The sequence below is a fragment of the Chelonoidis abingdonii genome, chromosome 6 (genome assembly GCF_003597395.2).
Source record: "Chelonoidis abingdonii isolate Lonesome George chromosome 6, CheloAbing_2.0, whole genome shotgun sequence".
Lineage (NCBI taxonomy): Eukaryota > Metazoa > Chordata > Testudines > Testudinidae > Chelonoidis > Chelonoidis abingdonii.
The window spans coordinates 77,878,220-77,902,932 of NC_133774.1; the positions used below are offsets into that span (position 1 = coordinate 77,878,220).

General features: G+C 39.2%; 1 protein-coding gene across 2 annotated transcripts in view; it reads left to right on the top strand.

Moving 5' to 3' along the window:
• PRR16 (proline rich 16) overlaps window positions 1-24,713 on the top strand; it is a 259,929-nt gene that overhangs the window by 158,133 nt on the left and 77,083 nt on the right. For both annotated transcript variants that reach the window (XM_075067516.1, XM_075067517.1), the window contains exon 2: window positions 17,681-18,579. In XM_075067516.1, coding sequence (XP_074923617.1) covers window positions 17,681-18,439 — 759 coding nt within the window. In that variant the 3' untranslated portion in view covers window positions 18,440-18,579. The remainder of the gene's footprint in view (window positions 1-17,680; window positions 18,580-24,713) is intronic.

The following is a 24,713-nucleotide window of genomic DNA, read 5'->3' on the forward strand; positions in this document are numbered from 1 at the left end:
TGAAGCCATATTTAGCTATTTCAAATATATGCAGAAAGCATTTTCAAAGTACATTAAATGTTCAAAAGCCACATTTCAATGATAAATATTGGCTGTTTTACAGCATTTTTATTTGAAAAAATACAAGTGGTGAAACCACATGGACTAATCAAATTTCACTTTTCAGTTCAAAGCTATTTAAGAAAAAAACCAAAACCTTTTTGTTGGTTTTCAGAAGAAAAACACTATAATAGACAGCAGGTTCTTTTAAACTTACTGCAATACATATGTGACTGGAGGAGTGTTGTTTGATATATATGTTCTCTAAACCAAAAAGTGAAACCTTCACAAACTGCTAAGGAAAAGCCAAATTCAAAAAGCTTTCTGCATTCATAGTTCTATAGGTTTTACATGTTTCTGTGACTTATAAATAGCAAATTATTTTCATTTTGAACAGTTTTTAATATGGGAAATGTGATCCTCAGCTGGCACTTTTTATTTTGCGTTTGGGACTAGAGTGAACTTATTTTTCCAGGTTTTAAATACTTTGAAAATATGACTTTTTATTGCCAACACACAGACTCTGGCCGGAGGAGGAGACCCCACTGATTCTGAGAAGAGGGCTAGTGTTGATGGGGAACCTGATGCCCTCTCCCTTGTTTCCCTCCCATCTTTGCAGATGAGGGAAGAGCTGTATGTGAGACAATATGACCCCTGGATTTTTTTTTAAACAAAATGACTTTTAGAACCTGCGGCAAGATTATCTGATGTACTGTGCTGTACACCTCCCAACCCAGCAAGACCCGCCGTTCTTTATCCACCCCAAAGTAGGACAGGCACTACTTTCCCTTTGCATTTCTATCCAATTCCTCAGTGGACTTTTTGCCACCAGGTCTTGCGCCAAGGTTTAAACTAGGATAAACCAATGTAACACCAGGCTGAATCTGTCTCAGTGCTTATAATAAACTTTGGAAAGAAAAATATCTTCTGCTGATCTACTGTGATTATCCAAATAACCCCTGAAATCAGAATTTAATCTTTCTTAAATTGTGATTTTGTTCTGAAATGCTGATTTTTCTAAGTTTTGAGTCCATCATCCCCATAACCATTCTCATAGGTACAGTTTTCTTATATTAAAACCCTTTTCATTTGTACTAAAACTTTAAAAGTACTTTGAATTGTGAACCATGGTATTAGCTAAAATCTCTGCATTAGGTAGGTAGAGACTCTACCTTTATAAATGGTAAAACTGGAAATACTGAAACAATAGTTTTCAACCTTTTATCCATTTGCAGACCCCTACAATTCTGAAGGGAGGTGTGGACCCCTGCAGACCACAGGTGGAAAACCACTGGGCTAAAATAAATGTTTGGGGGAAAAAAAAGAGAATGTAAATCCATATTATTTTTCATTGGTGTTTGGATAGAATCACTCTGAAGATAATAATTAAACACTGCAGTTCGGCATTGTTCAGTAGCAGTGTTCAGGAGAGACTGGTTGTGCGAAGAAGCTGAAATACACATTGTTGTGTCTTTGGATCAAGTCGGTGCTACTCTAATACTGAGTATGAAACCTAATTAACTTATGGAACACATTGCCATGGGTTATTATTGAGGCAATTTGCATAACAGATTCAATATTTAGGGCCACATTTTTTACAAGAATAGCCTATATTTAAAAATACTATGCAGTTTTTGCCCACATTTGTATGTGTAATTTGGTTTGCTAGGTAGACAGTTGACTAGCAATTTGCTTGCAACAATTTGATTTGTGCAAACAAATTTGTTAATTGAACATGCAAATATAGATGCAGCTGATGCAAAATTTTGCATGTAACCCTCCATTCTAAAAATATTGCTTTTATTTCCTTGTCTGCAATTACACTAGCTAATATAAAAACATTGCAATTTAGTAGTCCTCATGCTTTAAAGATGTAAGTTTGTCACCAGCTAAGTCCATGAAGAAATTTTCTCCAATGAAATATGGCAGTTGTATGGTTTCCTCTGAATTGCCATATATTGGTCACCCAGAGACAGGACAAACAATGGATAACCTATTGGGTTGTTTCCAGATGGCCATTCAGATGTTCTTCTGTTAATCCCTTACTTTCATGACCTCTACCATTCATTCGAACTATAGCTACTCTATGAGGAACAGAATGAAAAAAACAAATATGATGATTTCTTCACATTATGGAAGTTCAAGCTAGTTCCAATTAACATGAGCTTAATTATATGAAAGTTGCTGATTTCCCCTAAAACTAAATCCCTTTGACTGCAAGTTATATTGAAAATGTTATGGACATTTACTCATGACATGTTTTAATGCGCATTATCTCCCTTCCTTTTCCCAGTACTTGAAAGTCTTAGAAAGTGTGTGTGGTTGGTTGGTTGGTTGGTTGGTTTGTTTTTTTGTAATTTGTAAATCTTCTGTTGTTCAGAACATGTTGTGCCAGATTCATGTGCTATTCTTGAAAAGAGTAACTGAGAAACACTTAATTAGCATTGCTGTCCAAAGAAGTACAGGGCACACATGCTATTTCAAATGCATACATTGATTCTTTAGCCTTACGTTTTGACAACTATTTAAGCTTGGTGCAAATCCTAGAATTGAGGAGATGGAAGATTGAAAACTTTATCAAGGTTTTGTTCTTAAATGTTGCAATACACAGTGTAATGCACAGTTTTGCTTTTGGTCTGGTAATACATGGAGAACTACTTAAAAAATCATTGCATTAGTAAGTTCCCTGAGGGAGGATAAAAACAATTTTAGTATTATTAGGTCAAATGTCATGCAAATCAGTAAAAGCAGCAGAGAGTCCTGTGGCACCTTATAGACTAACAGATGTTTTGGAGCCTGACTTCGTGGGTGAATACCCACTTCATCGATGATGTAGTGGAAATTCCACGGGCAGTATATATATGCTGGCAAGCAAGCTAGAGAAACAGGTTAGTTCAATCAGGAGGAAGGGCCCTGTTCTATGCAGTTGAGTGTGAAAACCAGGGAGGAGAACTGGTTCTGTAGTTGCAGCCATTCACATCTTTGTTCATCCCTGAGCTGATGGTGTCACAATTTGCAGATGAATTGAGCTCAGCAGTTCTCTTTGAATCTGTCCTGAAGTTTTTTTGCTGCAGATGGCTACCTAAGGTCTAAGTCTGCTATAGTGGGCCAGGGAGGTCGAATGCTCTCCTACAGTTTTGTATATTGCCATCCTAATGGTCTTTGTGTCCATTATCCTTTTCCGTAGAGACTGTCCAGTTTGGCCGAGTTACATAGCAGAGGGCATTCCGCGCATATGATGGCGCATATTACATTGGTGGACGTGCAGGTGAATAACTGATGGTGTTTGGCTGATCTGGTTAGTCCTGTGATTGTGTCCCGTGTAAGATGTGGGCAGGTTTGCATCGGTTTTGTTGCTGATGGATTGGCCTGAGCTAGAGCTACTATGGTGACTGTGCAGTTGCTGTGAGAATATTCAGGTTGTCAGGTTGTCTGTGGCAAGATTGGCCTGCCACCCAAGGTCTGTGAAAGTGTGGATCATGTCCAGGATGGGTTGTAGATCCCTGAGTATGCGTTGGAGGTTTTAGCGGGGCTGTATGTGATGGCCGCGTGAGTCCTGTTGGTTTCTTCTTGGTTGTCTTGCCGTAGGAGGCTTCTGGTACATGTCTGGCTCTGTTGATCTGTTTCCTTATTTCCTCGCAGGATATGTAGTTTTGAGAATGCTTGGTGGAGATTTGTAGTGTTGCTCTGTCTGAGTTTTAGAGCAGATGCGGTTGTACCTCAGTGCTTGGCTGTAGACATGGGTTGTGTGATGTGCCCGGCGATGGAACTGGGAGGCATGAAAGAGCCTAGCGGTCGGTATAGGTTTGCTATAGGGGTGTGTTAATGTGACCATACACTTATTTGCACCATGGTGTCTAGAAAAGTGGACCTCCCGTGTAGATTGGTCCAGGCTGACGTTGATGGTTGGGTGAAGCTGTTTATAATCGTCGTGTGGAATTTTTCCAGAGTCTCTTCCATGGGTACCAGATGATGAAGATGTCATCAATGTACGTAGTAGAGAAGGGCATGAGTGGACAATGCTGAGGAAGCGTTGTTTTCCAAAGGTTCCAGCCATAAAAATTGTATGGCATATGTGGCCATGCGGGTGCCCATAGCAGTAGCCACTGATCTGGAGATATATATTGTCTTCAAATTTGAAATATTGTGGTGGAGTATAAAGGCACAGAGCTTCAGCAGCCGTTGGCGTGTGCATCAATCAGGATACTGTTCCTGACAGCTTCTGTTCCATCTGTTGTGTGGATGTTTGTGTAGAAGCCTCGACATCTATGGTGGCTAGTATGGTGTTTCTGGAAGTGACCCAATGCATTGGTTTCGCTCAGGAAATCAGTGTCACGGAGATAGGAGTGCTGGTGCTAGGTCTGAGTAGAGAGTCCAAATAATACCAGAACAGTCTTCCTGAGCTAGGTGCCACCATGCCGAGATGATCGGCGATCAGGATTTGTTTGTGGATTTAGGTAGATAGATAGAATAGCCTGGTCGGGGCTCCAGATCAGCATGAAGGGTATGATTGAGTTTTCCAGTGTATTAGGAGTTCGCTGGTAGATGCGTGCAGTTTCTTAGTGATTCCTCAGTGGGATCTAGATGCCTTAGAAGAATTGGTATTTGACACCATCAGCTCAGGGCTTGACAAGACTGTGAATGGCTTGCCAACTAAACCAGTTTCTCCTCCCTTGTTTCACACCTCAGCTGCTAGAACAGGGCCTCATCCTCCCTGATTGAACTAACCTCATTATCTCTAGCTTGCTTGCCAGCATATATATACCTGCTCCTGGAAATTTCCACTACATTCATCTGACAAAGTGGGTATTCACCCACGAAAGCTCATGATCCAAAACGTCTTTTAGTCTATAAGGTGCCACAGGACTCTCTGCTGCTTTTACAGATTCAGACTAACACGGGCTACCCCTCTGATACTTGACACCATGCAAATCAGGTTAATCCTCTATATTTTCTAGAAATTAATGAATCAGTATCATTTTTTCATACATGATAAGACTTGAATATTCCACATAGGATCTGGAGTGAGAATTTTTTGTTTTTCACACTGAATGACAACTTTGGTATTTTAGTTGAGCTTTTAAAACAGCAGTTTTTGATGACAAACATTCTTAAAGCCTATATTTCTAGGCTGCGTCAGTTTCTCATAGCCAGGGGGCTATTACACTGCTGCTGTTAGATTTCTGCTTAGTTTGATGTTTATTTTTTTAAAAAAAAACAAGAAGCTCTCATTTTTTGTGGTTGCAGCTAGAATCATATTGTTCATTATGATGTAAACTCTTGCTATTTTCCTTAATGCTTCATGACTTTTTGTTTTTGTTGTTAAAAGGCTTCCCTAGCAGACTCTATTTCGAAGGGTAGATAGAGAAATTTGCCTGTGTCATATGGGGCATTAAAGAGGCAGATCAGATGACTCCTTGTATTGTATGACTTGCCAATATCAAACCTTTTCCTTTAGGATGGTGAATAGGCTTTTTTCCAGGTTCTCTTCACTGAACATCTATTTATGTCAGAAAGGTAATGCTAAGTTTTCAGGCCTTATTAGGTCTCTGGGATCCAAGCATATTTTTTAAATTTCTAAACTATTTTTAAAGTTATGAATAAGCTGCTAACGCAAGGTGCAGGACTAATTCCAGATATTTGAGACCATCTCTGTATGTGACACAGCAAATGGTATATTTCTGAATCCACGTATTTATAAGGGGTGACTGTGGAGTCTTTGTGTATATGATGTGCTCCATAGAACTGTGCTAGTTCCCTGAAGATGTCTGGATGTTGTGCCATTAATTCTTCTCTTGTGGTAGCGGCATCATTATATGCTGTTCTTGTTATTTCAGTAAAGGTAAACTCAGTGTAAGTTTCCCTACATGATAGTGCTGTTTTAGAAATTTTAGTAATGAAAAGTATAGACTGATCTTGCCCTTGGCTGTTGTTGCTATGATAAGCAATCTCGATCTCTTCTCTTCATTATTTACCACTTCCCCAATTTTTGTGTCATCTGCAAAGTTTATCAATGATAATTTTATGTTTTCTTCAGATAATTAATAAAAATGTTAGAGTGTAGGGCCAAAACCTGATCCCTTTGGGACCCCACTGGAAACACTTTTGTTCACTGATAGTTCCCCATTTACAATGGTGATATGAGACCTATTAGCCAGCTTTTAATCCACTTAATATGTAGCAGGTAAATTTTATATCTTCCTAGTTCTTTAATGAAAAATGCTTTGCAGGCATCTAAGTATTTTACATCAACCAAACTTGTAATCTCATCAAAATAAGTTGTCAAGTTAGTTTGACAGGATGTATTTTCCATAAAAGTCATGTTAATTGGCATTAATCGTATTACCCTCCTGCAATTCAGTATTGATCGAATTTCATGTCAGCTGTTCCATTATCTTGACCAGGATCAATGTCAGACTGACAGGCCTATAATTACTCAGGTCATCCCATTTACCCTTTTAAAAAATATTTGCACATCATTAGTTTTCTTCCAGTCTTCTGGAACTTCCCCAGTGCTCCAGAACTTATTGAAAATAAGCATTAATGGCCCAGCAAGCTCCTCAGCCCCTTCTTTTGAAACACTGCTGATTTAACAATATCTGAATTTAGTAGCTGCTGGTTAACATCCTGTTGATATACAACTGGAATGGAAAGAGTGTTACCATATGATATGACTACATTATCTGTTTTTTCCTAAACACAGAACAGAAATATTTATTGAATATTCTGTCTTTTCTGCATTATTATTGATAATTCTACCATTTATATCTAGTAATGGGCCAGTACCATTGTTAGGATTCTTTTTGTTCCTAATGTACTTTAAAAAACTTATTCTTAATGTCCTTAAATCAACTGGCCATAGGTTTTTTCTTGTTCTTCCCTTACCAAATTTCTACAATTCCTAGTTTCTGATTTATATTATTTACTATCAACTTCCCTTTTTTCCATTTGTTATATATAATTTTTTATAGCTGCCTTCACTTCCCCTCTAAACAAGGTCATTTTTTAAGCAATATGGCTGCCTTCCTTGATTGTGGTTTTGTGACTTTTGGGGATCTAGTAATTTTTGGCTCATAATTGTTTTCAGTTTTGTGAAACTGGCCCTTTTAAAGCACCTTGTGTGTGTGTGTGTTTCTCTCACTGGCCTGGATTTTATTCTGTTTGCACATAATCAAGGTGGTCAAGTCATGATCACTTGTACCTAAGTTAGCATTAATTTTTATTTCTAGTATCAATTTTTCCTTATCTGTCAAGATGGGAGCTAATATAGAATTTCCCCAAGTTGGATGCTACACTTTTTGAATTAGGGAATTGTCATCTACAATGTTTTGAAATTCCAAGGAAGTTTTAGTACTGGCAGCATGAGATCTCAAGCATATGTCATTCAAATTGGAGGCCCGCATTATCATGCAGATTTATTTTTCTTACACATTATACAGTAAAAGCCTTTTTATCCAGCATGTTGGGGGAATGGGGGTGCCAGTAAGGGAAAAATTCCGGTTAACTAAGAGGGAGGGAGTTTGGGTGCATGAGGAGGTACGGGATTGGAGCACAAGAAGGGATGCGGGACATGGTCTCTGGGAGGGAGCTTGGGTGTGGGAGGGGGTTCGGGGCAGGGGGTTTTATGGTGCCAGATGTGGGAGGCGTTCACCTAGGGTGGTGCCCCACAAGCGGCAACCTGTCCCAGCTGCTCCTAGGTGGAGGCATGGCAGATGGTTCTGTGCGTGGCGCCTGCTCAGTCTCATGCGCTAGCTCCGCAGCTCCCATTGACTGGGGTGGTGCCTGCAGGTGGAGGCAGCACACAGAGCCACTTGGCACACCTCAGCCTACAAGCAGCAAGGACAAGTTGCCACTTGTGGGGAGCTGCCTGAGGTGTGTGTTCCCCAGATCTGGCACCGCAAAACCTCTCCTGTGCCCCAATCCCATGCTTCAAGCCCCCTCCCGCATCCAAAATTCCCTCCCAGAGCCTGCACACCACATCTCCTCCTGTACGCTGAATCCCTTGTGGCCATTCTTCTGCCTATGAGCAGCAGGGACATGTCACAACTTCTGGGGAGGCACGCGGAACCAGGTAGGGAGCCTGACGGCCCCGTGCCAACCGGACTATAAACTGGACTTTCTATGAAGATCAGAAATGCAGGTTTATAGAGCCGGATAACACAGCTTTTCCTGTAGATAAGTAAGAAGGTGCTCATCCTGTTCCCAAGTGTGATTTGATGGTTTGTAGAAGACACCAACTAGTACCTCATCTTGTGCTTGGACATAGGTCTGTAGGCATTCAAGACCATTTTCTTTTGAGTTATCACTGACTAAAAACAGGTAATACCACTTCTGGTGTAGAGTGCCACTCCCTCTCCTCTTGTGCCTGCTCGATACTTCCTGAACAGGTTAGAACTGGTAATTTTAGCATTTCAGTTTTGAAAATCTTCCCACTAGGGTTCAGAAATACCAACTGGGTCAAATTTATGCTCATAAATGAGTAATACCAGTTCTTTTTGTTTGTTACCCAGGCTCTTACACTGGTATATAGGCAATTCAGTAATTTCTTTTCTTTATGTCCTTTCATTCCTTGATTAATTGTGTTCTCAACATCTTGATTTGTGCTGAATGCTCATATCTTCCCTATTCCCCCCCTTCACTTTTGTTATCAGTTTAATTTCCTCATGGCTACTCTATCCAACCTCTCCCCGAAAAGATTGGTCATTCTTCTACTGAGGTGGAGGCCACTCAAACTATCCCCCCTATAGAAGGTGGACCAATGTTCCATAAAACAAACATCTCCACCGTATGCCACTTACCTAGTGAGCGATTCCCTTTCAGAATCTTCAGCCTTCTATTTCTCATGGGACAGGAGGGATCTCAGGGAAGATTACTTGGACATTCATCTTCAGCAGACTTCCAAGTTCCCTGAACTCATCTATCTGCGAGATATCTCATGACATAGTCTCATTAGTGTTGAAATGAGCCGTTACCAATGGATACTTTCCCATCCATTTCAGAAACCTGTCCAATCTTAGAGTGAGGTCTCATGTCTTGGCGTCAGAAAGGTAGCACACTGTCCTGTTTTCTGCCTGTTCCTTGCAGAATGGTCTTTCGACTCTTCTGAGTATTGAATCCGTACGAGGAACATTTATCTTCCTTGGATAGTTGGACTTTTTTTGGAGAAGCTTGATTTTTCTATTGCTTGTGCTGAACTACCATCCACAGATGCGTCCAGTACATCGCAGTTCCTTTGGGCCAGCTGAACCTTGAGAGGTATACTCCGGTTTCCATGTTGAGAACCTGATATCAATTGGAAACTACTATCTGGGTAGAAGTCCTCCTGGTCCTCTTTTCTTTGGTGGCCATAGCCTGCCCATCCTTGTCTTCCTCCAGCCATATATAATGCCACTGTGATCTCTTGCTCCGGTAGTTACAAACTGCCAGTCCACCTCTCTAACTTCGTAATGGCCAGCTCATTCCTTCCTTTATTCTGGAATACAGATGTTTCCTGAACCTGGCTGTTAGCGCCTCAACTTCTCTGATTCTCTGTACTGTGTCCACTTACTCATCCAATTCAAGAAACCTCTCTATTTCAGCTACCAATTTGCACTTCAACTTGCATGTTCCCTTTCTGTCATGGTTCTGGTAACTACAGTGACTCCTAGTACTGAAGTTAAATTTATTTTTGATGTTTTTCAAGCATCTGAAAGGAGTGAGAAGAAGAAAACCTTAAAGATCCACTTGTCGCATATTGAAGCAGCTTTAAACTAAAGTTTAATCTCTTTTCTGAACATTTACCATATTCCAGTTTGACCTTTCAATTTGTCTTCATTACAGTTCTCTTCAGAGGCTGAGACACTAGAAAGGTTGAATGCTTGAAAGGTATTCTCTACAGGAATTGTAACTTTTTCAGATCTTTCTGTCTTTGAACATTCCCCCATAGTTCAGATGGTTGCTGTTTTATCTATTGAGCTGGCCATTTTGTGATTGAGAGTCAGATTTTAAAAATACCATAAAATTGCAGTCTCCAAACTGTATGTGAAAGTAGTTAAATTTAGTACAACACGGAGCAACCACTCAACAGTAATGACATTTGCTTTAGGTAAGGTCATGCTGTACCATAGGACTCAGTTGGTGCAACCCTTATTCTTGTTGATGAACAGTTGCTTACATGAGTAGTCCCATGACTCTTGTAATCAAGGGCTGAGCAAGGTGAGTTAGGGTTGCACAATCTGGCCCTGTTTGTTGATGGATTTCAGTAGTAGTTCTGAGATTGACTACTTGGGTGTTTTAAAGAGGAACTTCCGTAACAAGGATTTTTTCCCGAGCATATAATAAATGTATTTACTTGCTATGCTTTATTTGTATGTATTTTGTATTATGTACATTTACTAATTACTGTACCATAGTTATTTATTTTTAAATAAATACTTGCTCTTCCTGGGCTTGTTTATATTAGAATTTTAGTTTTGCTTTTAATTCAGATTGAATGCCAGTTCTAAAAGGGAATATTACATTATTGTGTACCTGCTTAAAAATACCACCTTGCTGTTCAATGGTGCTTTTCATCAGTGGATTTAAAGCACTTTGCAAAGGTGGTTAGTATCATGTCCACATTTTACAGAAGGGGAAACTGAGGCACATGAAGGGAAGTGACTTTCTTGTTCTTATTGCAGCTCACTGTAGGCTGAATCCTGGCATCAGTCATGACTATGAGCTGATATTTGTGAGTGTCTACACTAGAATTTTATTACAGTGTTAACTTAGTCTAATTAATTGGTGAGCAGTTAACTCAAGTTACGGGATGAGCAAGGCTTCTAGTGTAGAAATACCTTCCCAAGCCAGCTTCTTCTCCTACTTATCACATTGTGAAGTTACAAAATGCTCAGCTTAAGAAAGCATACAGATTTCTGTTCCAGTAGACTATGTTGTAATCAGAGGTTTGACTTCACTGCAAGACCTAATTATCAGGGAGAAATATAATATGGATATCAGACTTGATTTAATCCTTGAATCTAACTACAGGAATCAGGGCTGTGGAGCTCTGATGATAAAAAGCCCTACCAGAACAGAAGCGCAATATCACCAAAGGCGTGTAGCTCCACATATCCAGTGAAGTGGGAGCTGAGTATTGGCAACCCAGACAGTAGTGAGGTTGACCAAGACACCCAGCACATATGGCCAATCTCCAGGACAGCTTCAGCAAGAACACTCTTACGAAGTTCTGCACAGTTCTTCCCAGCTCCTTACAAAAACTACAAGGGAGTGCAGGCAACAGAGGAGCTGTCGTGTGTCCTTCTCTAGGACTGGATTTCTCTATTGGTATAGCCGCCCCGTGGGAGCAGAGAAGTACCTCTCCCCCATTCAAAGGTGTGAATCAGGTGCACTTACTATAGGAAACTAGATATGCTTTTAAAAAATAAATACATATTTTCTTTTTTACTCCAGCAGGAAAATCTCCTTTTGCAATGGAAATTGATTTCTAGTTGCAAACTTGCATTTTCTGTTGTGCTAATAGTCTCAGGATACTTCTCCTGTGTTGCTACTATTTTCTACGTACTGTTTTCCTACGTGGATTTTAATTTTGGGGGCAAATAGGCAGAACAAAATGACAGTGATCAGAATCATAATTTATTATGGGAAGGAATCAAGGCAGGTAAGCTGCGCTATCCTTCCAGAGCCATTCTCAGTGCCTTTTTCCAAATGAGGAAGTGGAAAGAGATTTCCAACGTGTACTACACACTTGCCAAGGGACAAAAGATAAACTGTTTAAAGTCATTTAAAATTGAGGCATACTTCGGCCTGGGCTTTACTATGAATCCTGGGGAAAATCTTGTTCTGGCAAAGGGATAGACTGAATCGACTAAAAGGTTTTTCCCATCACTAATTGCTATTGCTCTATGATCCCTGTACACAGTGCTTAAACTGGAGCTGTGTACTCCTACCAAGGGTGCAGTATGACCTTCTCAAATTGATGCTTATCAACTTTGTCTCTGTAAATTATATTGTGATGAGGGACAGATTTGTGTGTAACAATCTGCTCTTTGGCAGGAATCAGCTTTTCATTGTGTGTGTACAGAGCTAAGCACAGTGAAGTCCTGATCCCTGATTGGGTCTTCTAGCCACTATTACAATGCAAATAAATCAGAATAACTGGCATAAATTTTTGGTTTGGAAAATGTACTAATTTTTGTTAACCTGCTACTTGTTGCATTAGCACTTCAGCATTTGGCCATTCTCCAGAAACAACCTACACTTTCCGTTGAACTAAAAATCTTCAGCAATTATGTTTTTGAAGTAAGTAATAAGAGTGATTACTGGTTTATTTGAGGGCAAATACATATATTGTACTCAATTTATTTCTATGGAAATATGTGCTAAAACCTGGTCAGCCTGTCAATTTATGCTTTGATGTTTTCCCTCCTCTTCATTCAGAATTTTAGATTTGAAATTCCAAAAGAATTCATATCAAGTTCAGGAAAGATTTGGTTGTTTATTAAGCTGATCTCTGTCAGCCAAACCTTTGGCTACTCATATTGCATAGCAAGAGGCACTGCTTTGACTTCTTCACCTGAGCAGCCTTCCCTGTTTGTCCAGTCTACACTGGACATGTTGGTTACTGCACTCCCGCAGTTACCCAAAGCTCTTTGAGGGAAAGGGTGATAGGAAGCAAGGGAGACTGAGACTAAGTGGGATGGGCAGGATTCTGCGTTCACAAGAGACGTACAGCTCCCCCTGGCATTTTGACATATCTGCTGAATCTGTTATTAAACATTGTTCAAAGTCAAGCATAATACCAGTCGGTCTTTAACTGTCAGGTCAGTATGCTTTCACCACTCCAAGCACCGTAGCCAAACTGTTCCTTACTGGAACAGTTCCTGTGGTAGTTAGGAGATTGCCTCTAGATATGTCTTTTCTACCCCCTTGCCTTCAGTTGCCTAATAACCCTGTTCTCTCCCTGGCTGAAAGCTTAGCTTAGCTATCTTCTCTGATCTGTGCTGTATTATTCAGTTCTGTAACTGTTACTTGTTGGCACAGAAAACTTTGAATCTTGACTCTTCCTGGGCCCAATTCTCCAAGCAGCTCTGTACAGGCAGACCCTTACACTCACATGAAGCTACACTGAGCCTGTGTGGATCAGCTTACATTATCAGGGCCCAGTGCCCCATTCATCCTGGTAGATTCACAGTTCTGTCACAGGGTATGTCTATACTACCCACCAGATTGGTGGGTAGTGATCAATCTATCGGGGATTGATGTATCATGTCTCATCTAGACACGATACATCTATCCCTGAATGCTCTCCCCGTCGACTCTGGAACTCCACCAGGGTGAGAGGCGGAAGCAGAGTCAACAGAGGAGCGGCGGCCATCGATCCCACACCATGAGGATGTGAAATAAGTCAATCTAAGTCGAGCTAAGATACGTCAACTTCAGCTATGTTATTCTCGTAGCTGAAGTTGCGTATCTGGATCAATTCTGCCCTCGCCCCCCACCCCCAGTGTAGACCAGGCCGCAGACTCCCTATGTGACTTTAAGGAGTCACTTAATCTGTTTATCTCAGTTACACATGTGTAAACTGGAGCTAGGACTGTATTATTTTTTTCTCCTTGTAAGATCTTTGGAGAAGGAAGTGGCTCTTAGGTGTTTGTACAGTGACTAGCACAAAGGGAATCCAACTACATTTTGAGGCCACTGCGCATTACCTAAAGACAAATAGGGGAGAGAAATAATATACTCTCCCCTTTCAGGGGTGGGAGGAGGGTGAAGCTGGTGAGGTGCTGCACCTCTCATAGTGTCTCATCTCCATCTTCATCAGAACCAAATTCTTCAGATGCAAATATATACCTCTGAGGGAAGAATTTGGTCCTTATTTGTTTATCACAAAAAAACAAAATGGCAAATCTGAGACTTCAAGACAGAGAAGAATTTGTCTCTTAATTAACAAATATATGTTGAATCTATTGGGTCCTCAGAGAAAGAAAAAAATGTAATGACAATTTTTTTCAGATTACTGGCTTTTTTTTTTTTCTCTTCAGAGTTATTTTCCTATAGCCAGTCTGTTGAACTATCCATACAAAGATGATGGTGTCCAAATTAGCTGTTACCACTCAAGAAAGAGATCTTGGAGTCATTGTGGATAGTTCTCTGAAAACATCTGCTCAATGTGCAGCGGCAGTCAAAAAAGCTAACAGAATGTTGGGAACCATTAGGAAAGGGATAGATAACAAGACAGGAAGATATCAGACTGTCTCTATATAAATCCATGGTACGCTCACATCTTGAATACTGCATATAGATGTGGTCTCCTCTTAAAATATATGGTCTCCTCTTAAAAAAGATATATTGGAATTGGAAAAGGAATAAAGAAGGGCAACTAAAATGGCTAAAAGTAAGGAACAGCTTCCATATGAGGAGAGATTTAAAAAGACTGGGATTTTTCAGCTTGAAGAAAAAACAACTAGATAAGTTCCTGGAGGATAGATCCATTAATGGCTATTAGCCAGGATAGCAGGGGTGCAACACTATGCTCTGAGTGTCTGTACCCTCTGTTCTCCAGAAGCTGGGAATGGGCGACAGGGGGTGGATCACTTGATGATTCCCTGTTCTGTTCATTCCCTCTGGGGCACCTGGCACTGACCACTGTTGGAAGACAGGATACTGGGTTAGATGGACCATTGGTCTGACCCAGTATTGCTATTCTTATGTCCTATGTTATTCAGAGTACAGTAAAACCTTAGAGTTACAAACACTTTGGGAATGGAGGTAACTCTGAACAAAATGTTATGATGGTTCTTTCAAAAGTTTACGACTGAACATTGACGTAATACAGCTTTGAAACTTTACTGTGCAGAAGAAAAATGCTGCTTTCCCTTTATTTTTAATAGTTTATGTTTAACACAGTACTTACTGTACTTTTTTAAATTTTGTCTCAGCTGCTGCTTGATTGTATACTTTCGGTTCCAAATGAGGTGTGTGGTTGACCGGTCAGTTTGTAACCCTGGTGTTCATAACTCTGAGGTTCTACAGTATACAGGTATTGACCTCTTTTAAAGTGAACTGAAAATGAAAAAGAAGTTCAAGCTTTATTGTATGTGAATTTTTGCAAATATGAAAAAGCAAAAGGTTGACAGTACTAAATTTGAGATACGTGAAAGCTTCTTGGATACTGTACAAGAAGTGTTACAAATATTTGTTCAAATTCAGAACAGCTGTTCAGTTTAACTATTTGGTGCTGCTTTCCAGCACTCATGCAGACGAGTTGTTGTTCTGGATGAACGATTGATGCCTGTCCTTAGTAGATGACATTTGCTGTTGTGCAATGGGCCAACACAAGGCTTGTACACCATTTAAATAGGAATTGGCCTTGTGTTGGCCACTTGCAAAGAGGTGAATGTCATCATGTATGTATGTATGTATACTTGTATTAATATGAGAATAAATGTGTTCACTATTTATTGTTCATTATTAACTCTGTTGTTCACATCATACACCTCAATAAGTTAAATAAAACCATGAAATACTTTTGCTGGAAAGTTGCAACATAACACTATTTCATTTCTTAGTATCTAGAACCCTAACACACAAGCCAAAAACAGAGAGAGGCAAAGCAGGCACAGCTCAACCCACCTTCATCTAGGCTGTGTCTGCAGACTCTCTGCTGAAGACTCAGATCATAAATTTCCCCCTGGAGCTCCTTATTCTTCATAATTTTAAAAGAGATTTCAGTACACCACAATTATTCTCCTTGTTTGTAATCTCTTCTGCTCCATTGAGGAAGCAGAAACAATATCATGTGACTTGTGACCTGTCACACACTAAACACAGAATAGTCAATGTGAGCCCTTTGCCAGGACCATGAAAGATGGAATTTGTTTGCATAAATTATAATAATCAAATACTGAGAAATAGAAGTACTTCCAAAGGCCACATTTACCCTATAGACACTACAGTGGCATAGCTACGATGGCATAACTATGGTGCTGTAACCCTTTAGGGTAGATGCAGACTACGGCAATGGAAGAGGTTTTTCTGTTGTTGTAGGAACCCTATTTGCATGAGTTCAATGGAAGCATTCTTCTGTCACCCTACCTATATCTACACTGTGGGTTAGATGACCATAGCTGTAGATTTTTCACACCCCTGAGTGCTGTGTAGCTGTGTCAATCCTCTTTTAAGTGTAGACCAGGCCATAAAAATTCCAAATGATTCTTAAGAGAAAAGGGACTAAATTCTTCAGGTAATTTACTTACAAAGAATAATTAGACTAGCTTAATAAATATTGCTGTATTATCTTGCTTTTCAACCTTTTCTGAAGAATTACAACAGAATTAATGTATTGTCACTTTGAAATTTATAGTTCACAATAGTACCTGAATTACAGTCCTTTGTTCTACTAGTATCTAGACAGACTTTGGATAAGTGATTTCAAAGCACATGTAAATAATTGAATCTCCTTTAAAGAGGCTATTTGAATCTCTCTCCTTTTGAATAATCCTTTGGTTAAGTCAGGGACATCAATGTGTTACCTTACAAGAAGAAACAAAACTTGTTATATGAAAACATGCTAAAAATGGAAAATAAATTTAGCAATAGCATTTCTACGATTGGATGTTGTCTGGGTACAACCTGCAATGGTAATAAGGGCATGGGAAAGGTATTTTCATCTTTTTTTTTTTCAGATTTGTATTTCCTTCCTATGCTTTTATGGCTGTATTTACCTTAAGAGTTAATGAACTAAGTACTGAATAGGATGCATTTTTCAGGAGGGGCTTTTAATCATAGTGTACAAAGTTTTGTATATCTAGCAGAATGCGACATTACATAATATATAAACAAAACATATAAAGTATAATTATAAATTAGAAAATAGACTAGATTACAGAAACCTAGATACTAGGGAAGTGAGTGTAAGCACATTAGAAGTATGGTACATAGAGAATCCTCTTAATATAAAATGCATGAACTAGAGTGAATTATCCCCTTCAGGAGTAAACAGTAACGATATCTTTATCTTATAAATGATCCTATTTCAGATTTGGTTTAGAGGGAGTCAGATATCTCAAGTAAATAGTCACAAAAGTAGAATGCGTGGTTCAAGATAATCTGATAACTGCTAGTGAGTAAAAAAAACTGTTTTACTCACTACTTGTGTAAAAATTGCTTGTATAGGCGTGTATGTTAACTTTTGACAATATATCCACAATATCCCAATTCTGAGATACATGTTTAAATCTGGATTTTCTTAAAGGTCAAATCTAACAGATCTTCTACAATATGTCTGTTTCAGAAATCATCCTGAACAAACTGAGGTTAAATCATTCAGCCTTCCCCTACACGGTGAGGCAAACTGTGTTACTTAGTTCACGCAGCGTGTTATTGGTAGGTAAGCCCTGGAGAAAAAACACAGAATTTCATTGTAGCGAGGCTAAAATTGTATTTCCATTGTTTTCAGATGAGAGGACTAATCACAGATTTTTTTTAAAAAAAATTAAACTAGATTTAGACAAGAAGAAAAAAGAAACAATGGTTCATAACATTGAATATTAAAATGTTTCCGTTCCAGGAAGGGGATAAAGATGATTGTGAACAAAGCTTTGTTTGTTTGCCTTTACTGTGGCGAACCTTTATCACTGTTTGTGTTCTGATTTCCATGCAGGTGGTTAACCAGATTGACACATTGACATCTGACCTGCAGCTGGAGGATGAGATGACAGACAGTTCCAAAACTGACACGCTGAACAGCAGCTCAAGCAGCACAACAGCGTCCAGCTTGGAGAAAGTCAAAGTGCGTGCCAATGCACCTCTCATCAAGCCCCCAGCACACCCATCTGCCATTCTCACTGTACTGAGGAAACCCAATCCACCACCACCTCCACCACGGTTGACTCCTGTGAAGTGTGAAGACCCTCACAGGCCAGTTCCTTCTGCCAATCCTGTAAAGACTAATGGGACCCTACTTCGAAATGGAGGTTTATCAGGAGGACCAAACAAGATTCCTAATGGGGATGTATTTTGCATACCTAATAGTAACTTGGACAAAGTTCCAATGCATCCTCTGATTCATAGACCTGATAAACACAGGTGTCCTCAAACAGGAACACGGGAACGAGTGCGATTTAGTGAGAAAGTGCAGTACCATGGCTATTGCCCTGACTGTGATGTTCGGTATAACATTAAAAACAGGGAGATCCACTTACATAGTGAGCCGGCCCACACACTAGGAAAGCTTCCTCACCAATGTCCTCCTTTACCACCGCCACCTCCCCCTCTCCCTCCATTGCCTCTAGAAAATGGAGGGTTGGGAATAAGCCCCAGTAATAGCTTTCCCCCTCTCAGACCTGCAACTGTGCCTCCACAAACTGCACCAAAACCCCAGAAGACCATCTTGAGAAAGTCAACCACTACGACAGTGTGATGTATGCCACTTGAAAAACTGTTTGTTTTTTTCCTATATATAAACATGAACAAATAGGTAATGAGCACTTTCTACTCAAGCAATAAAAAGCCCAAATATATTACATCCTGTGTTCAGTGAAGTGGCATAAAAATCATATGGTAAGTACAAAGAAGTTGTTCACCAATGTCACATGTTTGCACCAAAGAATTTCGTTATTAAAAGCTCCAGTATAATGAGCATGCTACAGGTCATGAGCTGTTAAAAGTGATTGCAGCTGAACAGCTCTAACTACGGTCTAAGTAATGTTAATAGTTCATCTCAAAAACATCATATCCGCAGTAGCAATTAGAGGTGAAGTTAAGTCTTCCTCAGTGTCATAAACAGATAGCTAAGGGTTAATGTTTCTTTTACCTGTAAAGAGTTAACAAAGGGAACCAAACACCTGACCAGAGGACCAATCAGGAAACTGGATTTTTCAAAGTGGGAGGGAATTTTTGGACTCTGGGTCTTTTGTTTGTCTCTCAGCTATGAGAAGGTTCTTTCTATCGTCTTATCTTCTGTTTCCAACTTGTAAGTATAGGTTGAAAAACAATATAGGCTTTTATGTTGTTTTGGGTGTATTTACATGTGTAACTTGCTGGAATGTTTCAAATTGGATATCTTTTTGAATCATACTGTTTATTCATTTTTTTCTTTTAAGCAATTGATCCTGTATTATTGTCATCTTGATACAGATAAATTTTGATGTCTTTTTCTTTCTTTTTTTTTATATAAAGTTTTCTTTTTAAGTCTTGTTTGAGTTTTTCTCTCAGGATAAGCTCGGCAGCACCAGGGAATTGGTGGGAGGGGGAAAGAGAGATAAAATCATCTCTGTTTCCTTGTGTTTGAGGTTTGTCTCTTTGTGGAAGAGAGGGGACAGGCTTCTTGGTATTGTGATGTAAAGAGATTGCATCAATACTCTCAAGTTAGCCCAGAGAGGAAAGTCTGGGTGGGAGAGGGAGGGGGAAGGGAAGTGGAGTATTTCCCTTGCCGGTAAGACTCAGAGCTTCTGGGTCTTGGGGGTCCCTCCAGGGAAGGTTTGGGGAGACCAGAGGGGGCCAAAACCCTGGAAATTTTGGATGGTGGCAGCAAGATAAGATCCAAGCTGGTAATTAAGCTTGGAGGTTCATGCTAAGCACCCAGATTTTGGACGCTAAGGTCCAGATTTGGGACAGAGGCTTATTACACTCGGACAATAGAATAATTAGTACTGTGGTTGTTTTGTAGTGCAGGAAACTTTTAAAATACATTTGCTAGGAACATAATGTATGATTATGTGGAGCAAAATGTAATGCCAGCTAATGTTTCCTGATTGAATCTTAACAAATGAGTTTTTATATGCCTGGTTGCTTGACTCAAGGGTATCTTGTCCGGAGCTGTGCATTGTGGTGCACAGTTTTAAGCCAGCTTGTTTTTTGTTCTCTGGTCTAGAGATGAGTAGGCAATTGGAAGGCTTGTTGATATGATCTTGGCAAAACAAACAATATTTAAGTTTGGTTCTGAAACACTCAATAATCAAAAAGCAGAGAAAGGAATGCCATGCTTTTGAAAGAGGAGGCAAGGCCTTATGAGTTATTTTCTGCTTCCATTGTTCCATCTCATGTGGGGATAATACTTATCTACTTATGAACTATTTAACATGGATAAGACGTGTAGGTTAATGAGTTAGAACCCAGTCCTAAAGTCCTTACTCAAGTTTTCCTCAGGCAAGTCTCCTATGGAGGGCAATGGAAATTGTGTGTACAGTCTTCAGGGATTGGTGCTTAATGCTTGTAAAGAGTTTTGAAGATGAAAAGCACTGTGTAATGACTAAGAATTAACATGCACAACAAGACATTTCTCTTGTTATGACATTTTGGTGGCTTAACCCAATTAAAATTCTTAACAGTGAGAAAACTCTCCAATATTTTTTCATTGTTTTACAGAAAAGAACACTTATTGTCAGGAGGAATTTTGGCTCCTGGGGTTTTAAAAGCAGGCGATCAGTGAAAGAGATTTTAGAGGAAACCTTTTCTTCACAAAGTCCCTCCAAAAATAAGCTTGCAAATGACCTAAACACCTGAATGTCAGCAGATGTTACTTGAGTTACACACAAAACATGCACTTAGGCTGTTTAGCTCTGAAAGGGTTGGACAAGGTTGGCATTTGTGGGGTCTCATTAACCAACACAGAAATATGTCAGTCCCTTATGTTTGCATAGAGCAATAGAAATTCAGCTGAAATCAACCTTGAAACAGCTCTGCTATATTCACACCTTTGTTGTATTTACTTTGCACCAAAACAACAAAGAGCCTGGCAAAATAATTACCTTTTTTACATTAAATTGCTAAATCCTTATGAAACTTTTACCGATAATAAAGGCTGAATTTTGTGCAAATATATCTCTGGAGTTTAAAGCCTCCCATTGCACTATACTGTGTGGTTTACCCAACCATCATGATGTAGAGAAGTCATTATCTCATGCATTTGATTGGGGTATGCAACATATGGCATGCGTGCCGAAGGCAGCACACGAGCTCATTTTCAGTGGCACTCACACTGGCCAGGTCCTGCCCACCAGCCCAGGGGGCTCTGCATTTTAACTTAGTTTTAAATGAAGCTTCTTAAACATTTTTAAAAACCTTATTTACTTTACAGACAACAATAGTTTAGTTATATATTATAGACTTATAGAAAGCGACCTTCTAAAAACGTTAAAATGTATTACTGGCACCTGAAACCTTAAATTAGAGTGAATAAATGAAGACTCGGCACACCACTTCTGAAAGGTTGCCGACCCCTGCATTTGATCATATTAGCCATGTTTTCCACTGTTTTTCAATCCCATAATATGCATCATTATAATGCCTTTACTATTTGTATGATGTCAGCGTATTTAATCTCATGAGAGTTGTTGTGAATGGAGTACGTTTGGACCGCAAGTTAGCAGTAGGCACAAGGAACTTGTTTTACAGATGTCCTTGATCTCTGAAAGTCACTGGAAGTCCCTCTGCCCTGCTCATGAGGCTCCAGAGCAGCTCCTCTTTCCATTTAAAATATGGTGAAGCTATGTGCAAAGCTATGTACACAACAACACAGTAGTTGCTATTAAAAAGGAAAGATTTATCATGTGATGCTGCCTCTATCATAAGTCATATGTACCTACCTGTGTAATTTAACTTAAATCAGAAAAATCCTTCTGTACTGAAGGAATTGTATTATGTGCATATCCTGATGTATGTACAATCAGTTGTGTGTTTATATAAGATTTGTGCAATCTTATATAAAATAAGATTGAAAATACTTTGAAAAATATAGGACTCTGTTTCTCCTTGGGTTTTGTTCTATTGCCTTTCCCTTTTCCGTTCCTTTCGCTCTACCTTGGTGCATCTATTCCTGCATTTTTTTTTCAGTAACTGTTAGTTCCAAGTCTAAAATTGCTGATTGAAATACTTTAAAGAATTCCATTTACTTTTTCTCTGTCTATTTTTTCTCTTTGCTGGCTGAAGACTTTATTTATTTATTTATTTATTTTGCCAGTGAAGCTTTTTCAGCTTCATATTTATCTGCATTCTAGCGGGTCCCTATTGTGATAATATCTCTGTGCTGGGATCTCATTCCTACTATGTCTGTCCCTTATCTTTGTTCTGGGGCTAGGCCCAGCAGCTCCCAAGCCTACTAAGCTGGTTTCCAGCAACCAAGGCTCTGATACCACTTCCTCAAAATGATTAATGCAGCAAATAGGTAGTTTGATAACTTTTCTGCTTCTCAAAATGGCTCCCTCTTTCCTTTCCAGAACTGAATTGAGCATGCGGATTGACATCCTTTTGTTCCCCTTCTAGAACTCAAATGCACATAGGGTGAAATAGAAGTTGTGACATTGACTTCACTGGGTCCAGGATTTTATCCACAGTGTCTCCTTCCACCAAACATTATTTTTAGTATGAAATTGTCACTATTGATAGGTTCTATCAGATAAAAACTTCACAACAGAAAGAAGTGCAAATTAATTAGCATTTGGAATTATTCAAGACTGAGAACCCAGGACGCAAATAGCAAACTAAATTCTACTTTTATTATCTATTATAAGAAATAAGGGAAAAACATACAAGTGATAAATAATGCAATTCAGTTCTGTAGTTATTGGCTGGCTTTGTAGAGCAATGTATGATGTAGAGTCTGGAGCATTACACATTTCATTCAGATAACAGCATTCATTGCCAATCACATTAAACAATAGGCTCAAATTAGGTGAAAATTTCTTACTACATTTTTCAAGTAGAATATTGAAATTTTAAAAGTTTTCTCTTATTCCAGCTGTCACTTTTTCAGTATGAGATCTAAATCATATTTATTTTTTCTGCTGGAAACTGGAGAATTTTCAGATTACAGTTTTAAAATGGTAAGTTCTTAGTTGGTCATTAATGTGAAAATGTTTAGATGTTACTCCAGGTAAGCATTTAGTATGCACGGAGTTTGGGATAATATTTAGTCTCTATCCAGGTTACAGGTCCAAGGGGAGGCAGCTGACTAGAGACCTAGTACCTAATGAAGGATTGTCCACTTCTTGTATCAGGCTTGACTCAGTTTTTCTCCAATAAACTCATCCAAGGTACTAAGTGCATAGCTTTCCCTTCCTATGTTCTGTCCCTAGACTCTGCAGGAACTGGTAGATGTCCTTCCATCTCCTACTTAACCATCCTACCATACAGAGATGTCTCTCTCTGACCTATGTGGTAATTGTGCATCTCTTAAGTACTAAGTTTTCAGTTCTCAGCTTCTGCAGAAAAATGGTCTGTGAGGAACTTTTAACTTCAAGCCCAGGCTTTCCACCCTGAATATTCTACATAGCCCAGTTGCTGAACTTTTAACCTCATGCACTCACATTCTATTTCCCACCTGCTCTCTGTCTCAGTCTACTTCTGGGAATCGTTTTTGGTCCCTTTCTAGAAACTTTCTGAGTTCCTAATAACAAAACAGTCTTTCCTTCTCCACTTTTGCACAAAACATTATATTATTGAATTAAAGCCTAAATTTTCAAGTAGGTGCACAAATTAACCTTGCATGTGTTAGATATTTAATAGGCCATAGTTGAGATTTTCAAAGCAGTCTAAGGAATTTAGACATATTTTCTATTAAAGTTAATGGAAGTTATGTCCAAAAGTGTTGTGTCCACACATCTGGTATTTGTGTGTATGTGCATAAGTTGTATCAGTGTTCAAATTCTGACTTTATTGTAGACTCCCTGTATTACCTACTTCATCTCTCTCTGTCTCAATTCCCCATCCATAAAATGGTGATGATAGTAATTGCCTTCTCCCACTCTATGCCTGACATGTCTGTATAGATTGAGTTCTGCAAGAGTTGTCTCTTACGAGTTTGGACAGTGATTAGGACAATGATGCCCTGATATCTGTTGAAGTCTCTAGGTATAAATAATAATTACACTATTAAAAACAGTGTATATCATCCTGAGGAGAAACACCAAATCATGGACGTAATTATAGCCCCCTTCTCCTCCCACCAATGGAAAAAACACCCATACAGGCATGAAGGAATAATAGCACTTCTTTCTCTTTACAAATGTTAGCTCAGTGCGGAGGGGCAAGTGAGAGGAAGCTATCAGTGGGGTGAGGAGCCTGCAGTGCTTAGCACTGAATCCAGTTGTGTTCAGTCTCGCCCTTTGCTCTTTCCCATACGGAAGAAATGCTCCTTGCTCAGTGGCATTTAGAGGAAACTCTGCAGACATCCAACCACCAGAGGGAGCAGAAGGGATGTGTGATTTGGCCCATAGTCATTACCTATAGAAACTATGCATGTGCTTTGCATTTACAAAACAAGTTTTGTCTCGATTTTCATAGTAGTTATTTAGCACATCAGTATGAACATGCCAGCATTAATTCACTTTGTCTCTGCTTTTGTATATAGCTTTTAAGATGGCATGATGCTTTGGGCCAGAAATGAATTTCCAAAGCATGAAAGGTTTCATTTTTCTGCAATACTTGCTAAACCAGTCTTAGCTGACCACGTTATCTACTGAGCATATTATAGATGATGGCCCAATATCTTTGATCTCTCTTAATGCTTCTCTGGTCTTTTTTCTATTGTGAGTTACTTTTAGCAATATAATAATTGTACAGTTTTAATCTGAACTTTATTTTATCATGTTAAAATAAGTAAATTTACAAACCATTGGAGGCAATTAACTTAAAGCTTTATAATGTTGTCTGGGAACCTGTAATTAAAATTCTACAAGGAATAATGCAATGTTCTA